At 46.8% G+C, this 15,527-nt stretch overlaps 1 protein-coding gene across 7 annotated transcripts in view; it reads right to left on the bottom strand.

Moving 5' to 3' along the window:
* RNF213 (ring finger protein 213) overlaps positions 1 to 15,527 on the bottom strand; it is a 680,515-nt gene that overhangs the window by 86,005 nt on the left and 578,983 nt on the right. For all 7 annotated transcript variants that reach the window (XM_063928518.1, XM_063928521.1, XM_063928520.1 and 4 more), the window contains 3 exons: positions 3,715 to 3,860; positions 3,513 to 3,612; positions 3,294 to 3,408 (listed from right to left, as the gene is read on the bottom strand). In XM_063928518.1, coding sequence (XP_063784588.1) covers positions 3,294 to 3,408; positions 3,513 to 3,612; positions 3,715 to 3,860 — 361 coding nt within the window. The remainder of the gene's footprint in view (positions 1 to 3,293; positions 3,409 to 3,512; positions 3,613 to 3,714; positions 3,861 to 15,527) is intronic.

Consider the following 15,527-nt stretch of genomic DNA (forward strand, 5'->3'; position numbering starts at 1 on the left):
CAGAATGATCCGAAATTCACATTATAGCACACTGAATGAGCCGAAATTCACATTATAGCACAGTGAATGAGGTGAAATGCACATTATAGCACAGTGAATGAGGTGAAATGCACATTCTAGCACAGTGAATGAGGCGAAATTCACACACACACACCTGACAGACACACACACACTCACACACACACCTGACAGTGAATGGAGGCCGGGTCCCGCCGCGGTATTGGGAACAGGGTGGAGAGCGGTGCAGCGCGGCGGGGGACGAGGAGAGAGAGAGCGTCCTGACGCGCGTACAGGGAGGAGGGGGCGTGGTAAAAACAGAGGCCGCTGTACGCGTGTCAGGACGCTCTCTCTCTCTCCCCTTCCCCCGCCGCACTGCACCGCTCTCCACACCGTTCCCACCACTGCAGCGGGACCCGGCCTCCATCCCGGTGCCGGTACATGTAGGGGGGGCGTTCGCCCTAATCGCCCCCCCGCTAAATCCGCCACTGGCTGCTGCATTGCAACACTTCGTCTACAGATTCAGACTCAGTCGCACACAGATATAAAAGTGTCACATACAGCATCAAATTAATCAGCGCAATCTTATGAAGCGGCTTGTCACATTGCATTGATACTAAGAGGCATGTTTGCGTGGAAAAGATGCTCGGCACAAGCCGAGTCGCATGGGACCTGGCACACCGAGAAGGGATGTTTGGTGCAACTGTAGCTATAGAGTATAAGGACACGTCTGTAGTTAGACAACTAAAGCAAGGGTCTTATTGTTTGTTTTCACCTCTGAGCAACCATCAAATAAACCTCTCTCCAAACGACAGGTGGCAGGTGCATGGAAGTAGTCATTACTTGATAGTGACCATGCCGACATTCATAATGTTGACACCACAATGTTACATTGTTGAGATTAGGGTGAGGTAATAGTGGGAGGGGAAGGGCTTCAGGTTAGAGATAGGGAAGAGATATTCACCAGAATTCTGGAGCAGCAGAGGTCTGGCCCAGGAGTGGCGGTCGCATTATCCCCGAGACCTGCTAGCCGCTGCAGCCATCAGGGACAATACATTTCATCACGGTCTACATGATGAATGTCAACATGGTCAACATCGACATTGTGATCATGTCAACGTCATGACTGTCACCATAACATAACACACTCGGTGTCACGATCCATAAAGGATCTGATCCCAAAATATGGTATTATTCAAATTGTACGTTGTATCAATGTACATTCTGTCTGACAAATATTCTTTCCTCCTGGTCAACAAGTTACAAGCCTGTAATTAACTATCTGGGGTCACAAGCCACCAACCATTTGGTCTAAGGAAATGTATATGTGCTCTTCACAGCAAAGGGCTATGTGTAAATTACACTTTTCTCCTCACAAATCCCGATTCAAGGGATAGGACAACGTCTTCAGAAGACCAGGGTGGTGGTGGTGGTGGCGGTGGCGGGATTACTTATAAGAGATTTCCTGCTAGGACTGGGCTGGTCAGGTACTGTAGCATGGGCACTACTGACAAACTATGGTGGATTCTCTGTAGCCCCTGCTTGTTTGACTGGAAAAACCCCTGGGTTATGAGCACACAGAGGACCTTCAGATACCTAGGCACGAACAACCCCTTCTGGTACTCAAAGGGTTAAAAATCCACAAGGGTGGGCACTTCTTTTTGAACCGAAAGGGCCACTGTGGTAAGTGTTATGTCCCTGAACCCCTTTGGTGGTGGCAATTACAGTGTCTGAAGTACCCCACAAATTACTGGCAGCGATTTTCAGGTTGATGTATCTGCAGAATCGGCCGGTCAACCGTGACGGCCGGTTTTCCGAGAATGATTAAAAACAAACTCAGATATGGAGACTGAAATGGACTGGAGCCTAGATCTTTGGAAATTGAAAACAGATTTTAAGATTTTGTATAACCAGGTATTAAAATAAAAAGTTACTATATCCAAAGCAAATGACTTGCTCTGTTGGTGATAAAAGCAGATCTGTAAGTGTGCAAAGTAGATGTAAAGTATGAAGGCTGTATTACTATTGATGGATGCAGGGGATTAGCATGCAAGTCTAAACACTATATCAAGCCGATACGGGATAGTGCACATTCTAGGTAGTATTTCTTTACCATACAGGGATATTTCAAATATATCCTTCATACATTTATGAAAGTAATGAAAACAGAAATATGATTGGTGACACTGCCTGATGTGATGTAAGCATAATGAACACTTGGCTGGCAATGTACAGTACCGCTGACAGCAGGGCTAAATGCTGTAAATGTTGTAGTTACTAAGAAATATATAGATGCTACTATTACATAACTATGTGACCAAAACAGGCCAGCTGCTCAGCACCTTTGGGGTAGCGAGAAAACCCTAATTTTCCTGCTTCCAACACATCAACTTCAGGAATTTAGGGGTCTATTCATGAAGCAGTGAAAAGAGTGGAGAAGTGAGCCAGTGGAGACGTTGCCCATGGCAACCAATCAATGCTGTGGTAACATTTATAAAGTGCATTCTATAAAATTATATGTAGCAGCTGATTGGTTGCCATAGGCAACTTCTCCACTAGCTCACTTCTCCACACTTTTCACTGCTTAATGAATAGACTTCTAACTGTTCACTCCTTGACGGATGTCATTGTAATGAGATCATCAATGTTATTTACTTCACCTGTCAGTGGCTTTAATGTTATGGCTGATCTTTGTATAAGCCTATTTTTATAAAATATGCTACATTATATAACACTCATGGTAACATTACAGTGACTACAGGGCTACCTTGAGATCTTTCGGATCCCCAGTGCCTAAGAAACCCATGACCATGTATGTGGGCGTGTGGCCACACTCCCATTCTGAACACCCCCTGTACATGTTGCACCACTGAAGGTACCAACACCACAGTCTTGTATCCGCTCCCATGGGAACTACTACAGCTATAACAAAGGCTGGAATGCAAATTAGTTGCATATTTTAGGAATTCTCACTCTGTGTGGAAGAAGTACAGAAACTTCCTAAGGAAAACAAGGGCTGTGATCCATCCTCTTTTTATACTGTATTAATGTCCACTATGGGTTTCTCAGAAACAAAATGGGTGAAAGTGTCATTTTCTTGGCCACTTGTGCTTACTGACAATTGTATTGCTTAACACTTTTATTTAATTCATCGGTATTCAAGGACACTTGTGATGTGCTATGAAATATGAATATACTGTACATACACTAGTTCAAAGGTAAAAATATATAAATTGTGTACCTATAACAGGAAACTACATTATGCTGCAGTCTGACAGGAGATGTACGAGTCTTACCTCCAAACAGTTTACAAATAGCAAGTAGACTTCTATGTTGTCCTCCAAAGTCAAAAGATTGCTTTCCTCCACTTTATTTAAATAGTCTTGTGCATATTGCTTTATATATTCAAAGCTGAAAGGAAACATTCAGATTTCATTCAAGACCATTCAGCATAAAGTAGGAATGCAAACGAGTAGCAAGATGGCGGACTCCATGCAAAATAAAGGTCTTTTTACCTATACTTTAAAAGCAGCTTCAGAATTACGGAACGTATCACTGGGGTTTTGTCCACAGCATCCTCAAATGGTGACAGAGACCGGGTAAAATGCTTAGACCCTGTATTTGGAAGGATGGGAAATTTGATAATTAGAAAAACAAATACAGTACCTAACTACACTGATAGCACATAACACTAAGATAAAATGACAATGTAGTTACCAATATTGCCAAAAAGAAGAGACAGCAGATGACGAATGACCTCCTCGGCAGGCGGGCTGCCGTCTTTGAAGCACATTGTGCAAATAATATCGACAAAAAACCCATTGCACAGTTTTCGAAACTGAGCATTTTTCTCTATGGAATCCCTTGAAACGACAATTGACGAGAAATGTCTTTCAGTTAATCTCATGTAACACCATAAAAATGAACAGTATAAGTGAGCATTTCAATTATGTAGACAAAACAATTACAGTGAAATACAATGTGCAGGAAAATAACTTTTGTGAGAGTATATAACAATGGAAAATATTTATTGCTCAAACTAAAACAAGGTGGGAAAAATCCATATACAGTATAACACATATATGGATACTTGTCTACTCTCCGGGAAGTTGCGGGAGACTCCTGAATTTGAAACCCCAGAAGAGTAGACGGTCCTCACGCATTCTGCTCACTTCCTTTCAAAGTAGGCGGTATGGCGAGGATGCCGTGAAATGTGGGTAAATGGGGAGTTGGAGGTCCAACGTGACATGTTTCTATGCAAATCATGGCATATTGACCCCGCCCATCACAATCAAACCACAGCTTTCCCAGTGAGGGAGCGAGGCTTAATGATGGGTAGTGATGAGCCCCGTCCCCACCTCCTGCTAGCAGTATATATCCTCTGGGCTTCTCCCAGAGGGGGGATCTGGAAAGTAGGCAAAATGCATATACAGATGTGTCCTTCTGCATCTTGCCTCAATATACCATGCAGCGGGAGATGCCTGGCCTGTGTGAGCTGACCAGTCCTGTGCAACTCCGTTAGTATCGGACATATTTTATTGCATCTTATACACCTTGCTATTCGAATGAGATGCACAAGCAGAGTCTGCTGATTAAAATGACATGCGGCATGCCTATATTCTGTGTGTGTCTGCATACGAAATGCTACATTACAGTATTTTCTAGTATTAATGTAATGTAGCATTTCGTATGCAGATACAGCCGTGATCGCACACAGAATATAGGCATGCCGCATATCATTTTAATCAGCATAAGCTGTTTGTGCATCCTATTGACATCAATTTCGTGAATAAGATGCACTGTTATGGAAAAAGTCACACGAAAACACGCTTACTGCTGCCGATTCACAACACGGCATGGTGTGACTACATGGGCTGTTTAATGTGCAGGGAGGCTAAATGTCAGTGGACACATCTGTATCTCCATAATTTTGGTAATTTGGGGGTATTAAAATCACACTTTTTATGCTGAAACTTAGAGATGAGCAGGTTCGGTTAGTCGACATCCGAACCCCCCCCCCCCCCCCCCCCGAATTTCACGTGGTCCGAGGCAGCCTCGGTTCTTCCCGCCTTACTTGCAAAACCCGAACGAGGCAAAATGTCATCATCCCGCTGTTGGATTCTCGCGAGATTCGGATTCCATATAAAGAGCCGCGCGTCGCCGCCATTTTCACTTGTGCATTGTAGATTGAGCGGAGAGGACGTGGCTACGTTCTCTGCCTGAATAGCCCAATATCAGCTCAATATCTGTGCCCAGTATCAGTGCTGAATTGTGGTGACCAGTATACTACAGTACAATTGTCCATTGCTGTATCTTGCTGCTCCGTGTCAGTTCTAGTATCCTCATCAGTGCTCAATATCTGTGCTGCATTGTGGTGACCAGTATATAGTAGTACAGTACAGTAGTCCATTTCTGTATCTTGCTGCTCAGTGTCAGTTCTAGTATCCTGAACAGTGCTCAATATCTGTGCTGCATTGTGGTGACCAGTATACAGTAGTCCATTGCTGTATCTTGCTGCTCCGTGTCAGTTCTAGTATCCTGAACAGTGCTCAGTATCAGTGCTGCATTGTGGTGACCAGTATATAGTAACATAGTAACATAGTATCTGAGGTTGAAAAAAGACAATTGTCCATCGAGTTCAACCTATTTGTGGTGTCCTCTGCATGATGATTTGACTAAATAGTAACTATAATGCATGACTATGCACCATACCCCTGGATATCCTTATCCAATAGGAATTTATCTAACCCATTCTTAAAGGTGTTGACAGATTCCGCCATTACAACTCCCTCGGGCAGGGAATTCCAAACACGTATTGTCCTTACCGTGAAAAAGCCTTTACGCCGTATTGCGCGGAATCTCCTCTCCTCTAACCTGAGCGAGTGTCCACGAGTCCTCTGTGTTGATCTAACCAAAAACAGGTCCCGCGCAAGCTCTGAGTATTGTCCCCTTATATATTTGTAGATGTTGATCATATCCCCTCTTAGTCTCCGCTTTTCCAATGTAAACATGCCTAGTCTTTCAAGCCTTTCCTTGTATTCCATCGTCTCCATGCCCTTAATTAGTTTGGTCGCCCTCCTTTGTACCTTTTCAAGCTCCAGGATATCCTTTTTGTAGTACGGTGCCCAGAACTGTACACAGTATTCAAAGGTGTGGCCTCACTAGTGATTTATATAATGGGAGTATAATACTCTCGTCCCTAGCATCAATACCCCGTTTTATGCATGCTAATATCTTATTAGCCTTCTTTGCTGCAGTCCTACTTTGGGTACTACTGCTTAGCTTGCTATCTATGTGGACACCTAAGTCCTTTTCCAGTACAGAATCCCCTAGTTTTACCCCATTTAGTAGTACAGTACAGTAGTCCATTGCTGTATCTTGCTGCTCAGTGTCAGTTCTAGTATCCTGAACAGTGCTCAATATCTGTGCTCAGTATTAGTGCTGCATTGTGGTGACCAGTATATAGTAGTACAGTACAGTAGTCCATTGCTGTATCTTGCTGCTCCGTGTCAGTTCTAGTATCCTCATCAGTGCTCAATATCTGTGCTCTGTATCAATGCTGCATTGTGGTGACCAGTATATAATACTACAGTACAGTAGTCCAGTGCTGTTCTCGCTGCCCAGTGTCAGTTCTAGTATCCTCATCAGTGCTCAGTATCACTACTCATTGTCTTGTGCTGCATCTTGCTGCTGTAGGGTGCTGTGGTAATGTCCTGTCACTGTGCATAGGTTATCATCATTCCAGTCACAGTGGTATCTGGTATCTGTCTAGTGGTATCTAATTCCAGACATTACTGCCGTCTAATTCCAGATATATTACTGGCATATAATTCCACACATTAAAAAATGGAGAACAAAAATGTGGAGGGTAAAATAGGGAAAGATAAAGATCCACTTCCACCTAGTGCTGAAGCTGCTGCCACTAGTCATGGCAGAGACGATGAAATGCCATCAACGTCGTCTGCCAAGGCCGATGCCCAATGTCATAGTAGAGAGCCAGTAAAATCCCAAACACAAAAGTTCAGTAAAATGACCCAAAAATCTAAATTAAAAGCGTCTGAGGAGAAGCGTAAACTTGTCAATATGCCATTTACGACACGGAATGGCAAGGAACGGCTAAGGCCCTCTCCTATGTTCCTCATGACTAGTGGGTCAGCTTCACATGCAGATGGAAGCACTCATCCTCACGCTAGAAAAATGAAAAGAGTTCAGCTGGCAAAAGCACAGCAAAGAACTGTGCGTTCTTCTAAATCACAAATCCCCAAGGAGAGTCCAATTGTGTCGGTTGCGATGCCTGACCTTCCCAACACTGGACGGGAAGAGGTGGCTCCTTCCACCATTTGCACGCCCGCTGCAAGTGCTGGAAGGAGCACCCACAGTCCAGTTCCTGATAGTCAAATTGAAGATGTCACTGCTGAAGTACACCAGGATGAGGATATGGGTGTTGCTGGCGCTGAGGAGGAAATTGACAAGGAGGATTCTGATGGAGAGGTGGTTTGTTTAAGTCAGACACCTGGGGAGACACCTGTTGTCCGTGGGATGAATTAGGCCATTGACATGCCTGGTCAAAATACAAAAAAATTCACCTCTTCGGTGTGGAATTATTTCAACAGAAATACGGACAACTGGTGTCACGCCGTGTGTTGCCTTTGTCAAGCTGTAATAAGTAGGGGTAAGGACGTTAACCACCTAGGAACATCCTCCCTTATACTTCACCTGGAGCGCATTTATCAGAAGTCATTGACAAGTTCAAAAACTTTGGGTGACAGCGGAAGCAGTCCACTGACAACTAAATCCCTTCTTCCTCTTGTACCCAAGCTCCTGCAAACCACCCCACCAACTCCCTCGGTGTCAGGAACGCCAATAGTCCTGCAGACCATGTCACTGACAAGTCTGACGAGTCCTCTCCTAACTGGGATTCCTCCGATGGATCCTTGAGTGTAACGCCTACTGCTGCTGGCGCTGCTGTTGTTGCTGCTGGGAGTAGATCGTCATCCCAGAGGGTAAGTCGGAAGACCACTTGTACTACTTCCAGTAAGCAATTGACTGTCCAACAGTCCTTTGCGAGGAAGATGAAATATCACAGCAGTCATCCTGTTGCAAAGCGGATAACTCAGGCCTTGACAACTATGTTGGTGTTAGACGTGCGTCCGGTATCTGCGGTTAGTTCACAGGGACTTAGAGAATTGCTTGAGGTAGTGTGTACCCGGTACCAAATACCATCTAGTTTCCACTTCTCTAGGCGAGCGATACCGAGAATGTACACAGACGTCAGAAAAAGAGTCACCAGTGTCCTAAAAAATGCAGTTGTACCCAATGTCTACTTCACCACGGACATGTGGACAAGTGGAGCAGGGCAGACTAAGGACTATATGACTGTGACAGCCCACTGGGTAGATGTATTGCCTACCGCAGCAACAACAGCAGCGGCGGCACCAGTAGCGGCATCTTGCAAACGCCAACTCGTTCCTAGGCAGGTTACGCTTTGTATCACCGCTTTCCATAAGAGGCACACAGCTGACAACCTCTTACGGAAACTGAGGAACATCATCGCAGATTGGCTTACCCCAATTGGACTCTCCTGGGGATTTGTGACATCGGACAACGCCACTAATCTTGTGCGTGCATTACATGTGGGCAAATTCCAGCACGTCCCATGTTTTGCACATACAATGAATTTTGTGGTGCAGAATTTTTTTAAAAACGACAGGGGCATGCAAGAGATGCTGTCGGTGGCCTGAAGAATTGCGGGCCACTTTCGGCTTTCAGCCACTGCGTGCCGAAGACTGGAGCACCAGCAAACACTCCTGAACATGCCATTGCCATCAGCTGAAGCAAGAGGTGGTAACGAGGTGGAATTCAACCCTCTATATGCTTCAGAGGATGGAGGAGCAGCAAAAGGCCATTCAAGCCTATACATCTGCCTACGATATAGGCAAAGGAGGGGGAATGCACCTGACTCAAGCGCAGTGGAGAATGATTTCAACGTTGTGCAAGGTTCTGCAACCCTTTGAACTTGCCACACGTGATGTCAGTTCAGACACTGCCAGCCTGAATCAGGTCATCAGGCTTTTGCAGAAGCAGCTGGAGAGATTGAAGGAGCTAAAACGGAGCGATTCCGCTAGGCATGTGGGACTTGTCGAGTGACCCTTAATTCGCTTAACCAGGACTCACGGGTGGTCAATCTATTGAAATCAGAGCACTACATTTTGACCACTGTGCTCAATCCTAGGTTTAAAGCCTACGTTGTATCTCTCTTTCCGGCAGACACAAGTCTGCAGATGTTCAAAGACCTGCTGGGGAGACAATTGTCAAGTCAAGCGGAACGTGACCAGTCAACAGCTCCTCCTTCATTTTCTCCCGCCACTGGAGCTGCCAGGAAAAGGATAAAATTTCCAAACCCACCCGCTGGCGGTGATGCAGGGCAGTCAGGAGCGATAGCTGACATCTGGTCTGGACTGAAGGACCTGCCAACGATTACTGACATGTCGTCTACTGTCACTGCATATGATTCTGTCACCATTGAAAGAATGGTGGAGGATTATATGCGTGACAGCATCACTGTAGGAATGTTAGACAGTCTGTACATATACTGGCAGGAAAAAGAGGCAATTTGGAGGCCCTTGCAACAAACTGGCTTTATTTTACCTAAGTTGCCCCCCCTCCAGTGTGTACTCCGAAAGAGTGTTTAGTGCAGCCGGTAACCTTGTCAGCGATTGGCGTAGGAGGTTACTTCCAGAAAATGTGGAGAAGATGATGTTCATCAAAAATAAGAATTTACTTACCGATAATTCTATTTCTCGTAGTCCGTAGTGGATGCTGGGAACTCCGTAAGGACCATGGGGAATAGCGGCTCCGCAGGAGACTGGGCACAAAAAGAAAGCTTTAGGACTACCTGGTGTGCACTGGCTCCTCCCCCTATGACCCTCCTCCAAGCCTCAGTTAGGATACTGTGCCCGGACGAGCGTACACAATAAGGAAGGATTTTTGAATCCCGGGTAAGACTCATACCAGCCACACCAATCACACCGTACAACTTGTGATACAAAACCCAGTTAACAGCATGATAACAGAGGAGCCTCTGAATAGATGGCTCACAACAAGAACCCGATTAGTTAACAATAACTATGTACAAGTATTGCAGACAATCCGCACTTGGGATGGGCGCCCAGCATCCACTACGGACTACGAGAAATAGAATTATCGGTAAGTAAATTCTTATTTTCTCTGACGTCCTAGTGGATGCTGGGAACTCCGTAAGGACCATGGGGATTATACCAAAGCTCCCAAACGGGCGGGAGAGTGCGGATGACTCTGCAGCACCGAATGAGAAAACTCAAGGTCCTCCTCAGCCAGAGTGTCAAATTTGTAAAATTTTACAAAGGTATTTGACCCTGACCAAGTAGCAGCTCGGCAAAGTTGTAAAGCCGAGACCCCTCGGGCAGCCGCCCAGGATGAGCCCACCTTCCTTGTGGAGTGGGCTTTTACAGATTTTGGCTGTGGCAGGCCTGCCACAGAATGCGCAAGCTGAATTGTATTACAAATCCAGCGAGCAATAGTCTGCTTAGAAGCAGGAGCACCCAGCTTGTTGGGTGCGTACAGGATAAACAGCGAGTCAGATTTTCTGACTCCAGCAGTCCTGGAAATATATATTTTCAGGGCCCTGACAACGTCTAGCAACTTGGAGTCCTCCAAGTCCCTAGTAGCCGCAGGCACCACAATAGGCTGGTTCAGGTGAAACGCTGACACCACCTTAGGGAGAAACTGAGGACGAGTCCTCAATTCCGCCCTGTCCGAATGGAAAATCAGATAAGGGCTTTTACAGGATAAAGCCGCCAATTCCGACACGCGCCTGGCCGAAGCCAGGGCCAACAGCATGACCACTTTCCACGTGAGATATTTTAAATCCACAGATTTAAGTGGGTTAAACCAATGTGATTTTAGGAACCCCAAAACTACATTGAGATCCCAAGGTGCCACTGGAGGCACAAAAGGAGGCTGTATATGCAGCACCCCCTTGACAAACGTCTGAACTTCAGGAACTGAAGCCAGTTCTTTCTGGAAGAAAATCGACAGGGCCGAAATCTGAACCTTAATGGATCCCAATTTGAGGCCCATAGACACTCCTGTTAGCAGGAAATGCAGGAATCGACCCAGTTGAAATTCCTCCGTCGGGGCCTTCCTGGCCTCGCACCACGCAACATATTTTCGCCAAATGCGGTGATAATGCTTTGCGGTTACATCCTTTCTGGCTTTTATCAAAGTAGGGATGACTTCTTCTGGAATGCCTTTTTCCTTCAGGATCCGGCGTTCAACCGCCATGCCGTCAAACGCAGCTGCGGTAAGTCTTGGAACAGACAGGGTCCCTGCTGGAGCAGGTCCCTTCTTAGAGGTAGAGGCCACGGGTCCTCTGTGAGCATCTCTTGAAGTTCCGGGTACCAAGTCCTTCTTGGCCAATCCGGAGCCACGAGTATAGTTCTTACTCCTCTCCGTCTTATAATTCTCAGTACCTTGGGTATGAGCGGCAGAGGAGGGAACACATAAACCGACTGGTACACCCACGGCGTTACCAGGGCGTCCACAGCTATCGCCTGAGGGTCCCTTGACCTGGCGCAATAACTTTTTAGTTTTTTGTTGAGGCGGGACGCCATCATGTCCACCTTTGGTTTTTCCCAACGGCTTACAATCATGTGGAAAACCTCCTGGTGAAGTCCCCCCTCTCCCGGGTGGAGGTCGTGTCTGCTGAGGAAGTCTGCTTCCCAGTTGTCCACTCCCGGAATAAACACTGCTGACAATGCTATCACATGATTTTCCGCCCATCGGAGAATCCTTGCAGCTTCTGCCATTGCCCTCCTGCTTCTTGTGCCGCCCTGTCTGTTTATGTGGGCGACCGCCGTGATGTTGTCCGACTGGATCAACACCGGCTGGTCCTGAAGCAGAGGTCTCGCTTGGCTTAGGGCATTGTAAATGGCCCTTAGCTCCAGGATATTTATGTGAAGTGAGGTCTCCAGGTTTGACCACACTCCCTGGAAATTTCTTCCCTGTGTGACTGCTCCCCAGCCTCGAAGGCTGGCATCCGTGGTCACCAGGACCCAGTCCTGAATGCCGAATCTGCGGCCCTCTAAAAGATGGGCACTCTGCAACCACCACAGGAGAGACACCCTTGTCCTTGGTGACAGGGTTATCCTCTGATGCATCTGAAGATGCGATCCGGACCATTTGTCCAGCAGGTCCCACTGGAAAGTTCTTGCGTGGAATCTGCCGAATGGAATTGCTTCGTAAGAAGCCACCATTTTTCCCAGGACCCTTGTGCATTGATGCACCGATACTTGACCTGGTTTTAGGAGGTTTCTGACTAGATCGGATAACTCCCTGGCTTTCTCCTCCGGGAGAAATACCTTTTTCTGGACTGTGTCCAGAATCATCCCTAGGAACAGAAGACGTGTCGTCGGGATCAGCTGCGATTTTGGAATATTGAGAATCCAACCGTGCTGTCGTAACACTTCTTGAGATAGTGCTACCCCGACTACCAACTGTTCCCTGGATCTCGCCCTTTTCTGTACCACAAACCTGAGGTACCCTTGGTGAGAAGGGTAAATTGGGACATGCAGGTAAGCATCCTTGATGTCCAGAGACACCATATAATCCCCTTCCTCCAGGCTCGAGATAACCGCTCTGAGTGACTCCATCTTGAATTTGAACTTCTTTATGTAAGTGTTCAATGACTTTAGATTTAAAATGGGTCTCACCTAGCCGTCCGGCTTCGGTACCACAAACATTGTGGAATAATACCCCTTTCCTTGTTGCAGGAGGGGTACCTTGATTATCACCTGCTGGGAATACAGCTTGTGGATAGCTTCTAATACCGCCTCCCTGTCGGAAGGAGTCGTCGGTAAGGCAGACTTTAGGAAACGGCGAGGGGGAGACGTCTCGAATTCCAATTTGTACCCCTGAGATACTACCTGAAGGATCCAGGGATCTACTTGTGAGCGAGCCCACTGTGCGCTGAAATTCTTGAGACGAGCCCCCACCGTACCTGAGTCCGCCTGTAGAGCCCCAGCGTCATGCTGAGGACTTGGCGGAAGCGGGGGAGGACTTCTGTTCCTGGGAACTGGCTGTTTGCTGCAGCCTTTTTCCTCTCCCTCTGCCACGGGGCAGAAAAGAGGAGCCTTTTGCCCGCTTGCCCTTATGGGGCCGAAAGGACTGCGCATGATAATACGATGTCTTCTTTTGCTGAGAGGCGACCTGGGGTAAAAACGTGGATTTCCCAGCAGTTGCCGTGGAAACCAGGTCCGACAGACCTACCCCAAATAACTCCTCCCCTTTATAAGGCAATACTTCCATATGCCTTTTAGAATCGGCATCACCTGACCACTGCCGAGTCCATAACCCCTTCTGGCGGAAATGGACATAGCACTTACTCGTGATGCCAGTCGGCAAATATCCCTCTGTGCATCACGCATGTATAAAAATGCATCTTTTAAATGCTCTACAGTCAGTAATATACTGTCCCTATCCAGGGTATCAATATTGTCTGTCAGGGAGTCTGACCAAGCCACCCCAGCACTGCACATCCATGCTGAGGCGATTGCTGGTCGCAGTATAACACCAGTGTGTGTGTATATACACTTCAGGATAGTCTCCTGCTTTCTGTCAGCAGGATCCTTAAGGGCGGCCGTATCCGGAGACGGTAGTGCCACCTGTTTGGACAAGCGTGTGAGCGCTTTATCTACCCTAGGGGGAGTTTCCCAACGCGCCCTATCCTCTGGCGGGAAAGGGTACATTGCCAATAACTTCCTAGGAATTATTTGTTTTTTATCAGGAGAAACCCACGCTTCATCACACACTTCATTTAATTCCTCAGATGCAGGAAAAACTACAGGTAGTTTTTTCTCACCAAACATAATACCCTTTTTAGTGGTACCTGTGGTATTATCAGAAATGTGTAAAACATTTTTCATTGCCTCAATCATGTAACGTGTGGCCCTACTGGAAGTTACATTTGTCTCCTCGTCGTCGACACTGGAGTCAGTATCCGTGTCGACGTCTGTATCTGCCATCTGAGGTAGCGGGCGTTTTAGAGCCCCTGATGGCCTTTGAGACGCCTGGACAGGCACACGCTGAGAAGCCGGCTGTCCCATGTCATCAAACTTCTTATGTAAAGAGTTGACACTTTCACGTAATTCCTTCCATAAGCCCATCCACTCAGGTGTCGACCCCCTAGGGGGTGACATCTCCACTACAGGCAATTGCTCCGCCTCCACATCATTTTCCTCTTCATACATGTCGACACAGCCGTACCGACACACAGCACACACACCGGGAATGCTCTGATAGAGGACAGGACCCCACTAGCCCTTTGGGGAGACAGAGGGAGAGTATGCCAGCACACACCAGAGCGCTATATATACACAGGGATATCACTATAAAATGTGCTTTTCCCTTATAGCTGCTGTTATCTGTAATACTGCGCCTAATTAGTGCCCCCCCTCTCTTTGTTACCCTTTTCTGTAGTGCAGGACTGCAGGGGAGAGTCAGGGAGACGTCCTTCCAGCGGAGCTGTGAGGGAAAATGGCGCCAGTGTGCTGAGAGAGATAGCTCCGCCCCCTTTTCGGCGGACTTTTCTCCCGCTTTTTTGTAAAATCTGGCAGGGGTTAATGTACATCCATATAGCCCTGGGGGCTATATGTGATGTATTTTTGCCAGCCAAGGTGTTAATATTGCTGCTCAGGGCGCCCCCCCCCAGCGCCCTGCACCCATCAGTGACCGCAGTGTGAGGTGTGCATGAGGAGCAATGGCGCACAGCTGCAGTGCTGTGCGCTACCTTGATGAAGACTGATGTCTTCTGCCGCCGATTTTCCGGACTCTTCTTGCTTCTGGCTCTGTAAGGGGGCCGGCGGCGCGACTCTGGGACCAGACTCCGAGGCTGGGCCTGTGTTCGATCCCTCTGGAGCTAATGGTGTCCAGTAGCCTAAGAAGCCCAAGCTGGCTGCAAGCAGGCAGGTTCGCTTCTTCTCCCCTTAGTCCCTCGATGCAGTGAAGAACAGCAGGAAAAAGGTCTAGCGCTCATGGGTTCATACCATCAATCCAAAAAACAGATTCAGAGCCGGCAAATATATATATTAAAAAACAATTTGTTTTTATTTATACTTATAATGACATCTGTAAATATTATGGTTTTTAAATATACTTTATGTAATAAATTAGTACAATAAGTTAATATTACTTGCTGGCCAGCAGTTGTATTATTTGGCAAAAGAAACTCTGCTTCCCTCTGAGGGGAGTATTGTAATACAGAGATTGTATTTGTAACACTGTCAGTGTTGGCAACTTTGTATCAGTTCATATAATAACTGTTGCACACGAGTATTATAGTGGCTGCAGACGGAGTTTAAGTATCCAATTACCTCCTTTGGAGATTCAGTGGTGTGGTCCTTCCCCGTTCTGCCGAGCGTCCTCGGCAATATGAGTATGTCTACGGGGGTTGCCTTTTGTTGTCACCTGCTGTAAGTTTTTCCACGTGAGGATGG

The sequence above is a fragment of the Pseudophryne corroboree genome, chromosome 6 (assembly GCF_028390025.1).
Source record: "Pseudophryne corroboree isolate aPseCor3 chromosome 6, aPseCor3.hap2, whole genome shotgun sequence".
NCBI classification, from domain to species: domain Eukaryota; kingdom Metazoa; phylum Chordata; class Amphibia; order Anura; family Myobatrachidae; genus Pseudophryne; species Pseudophryne corroboree.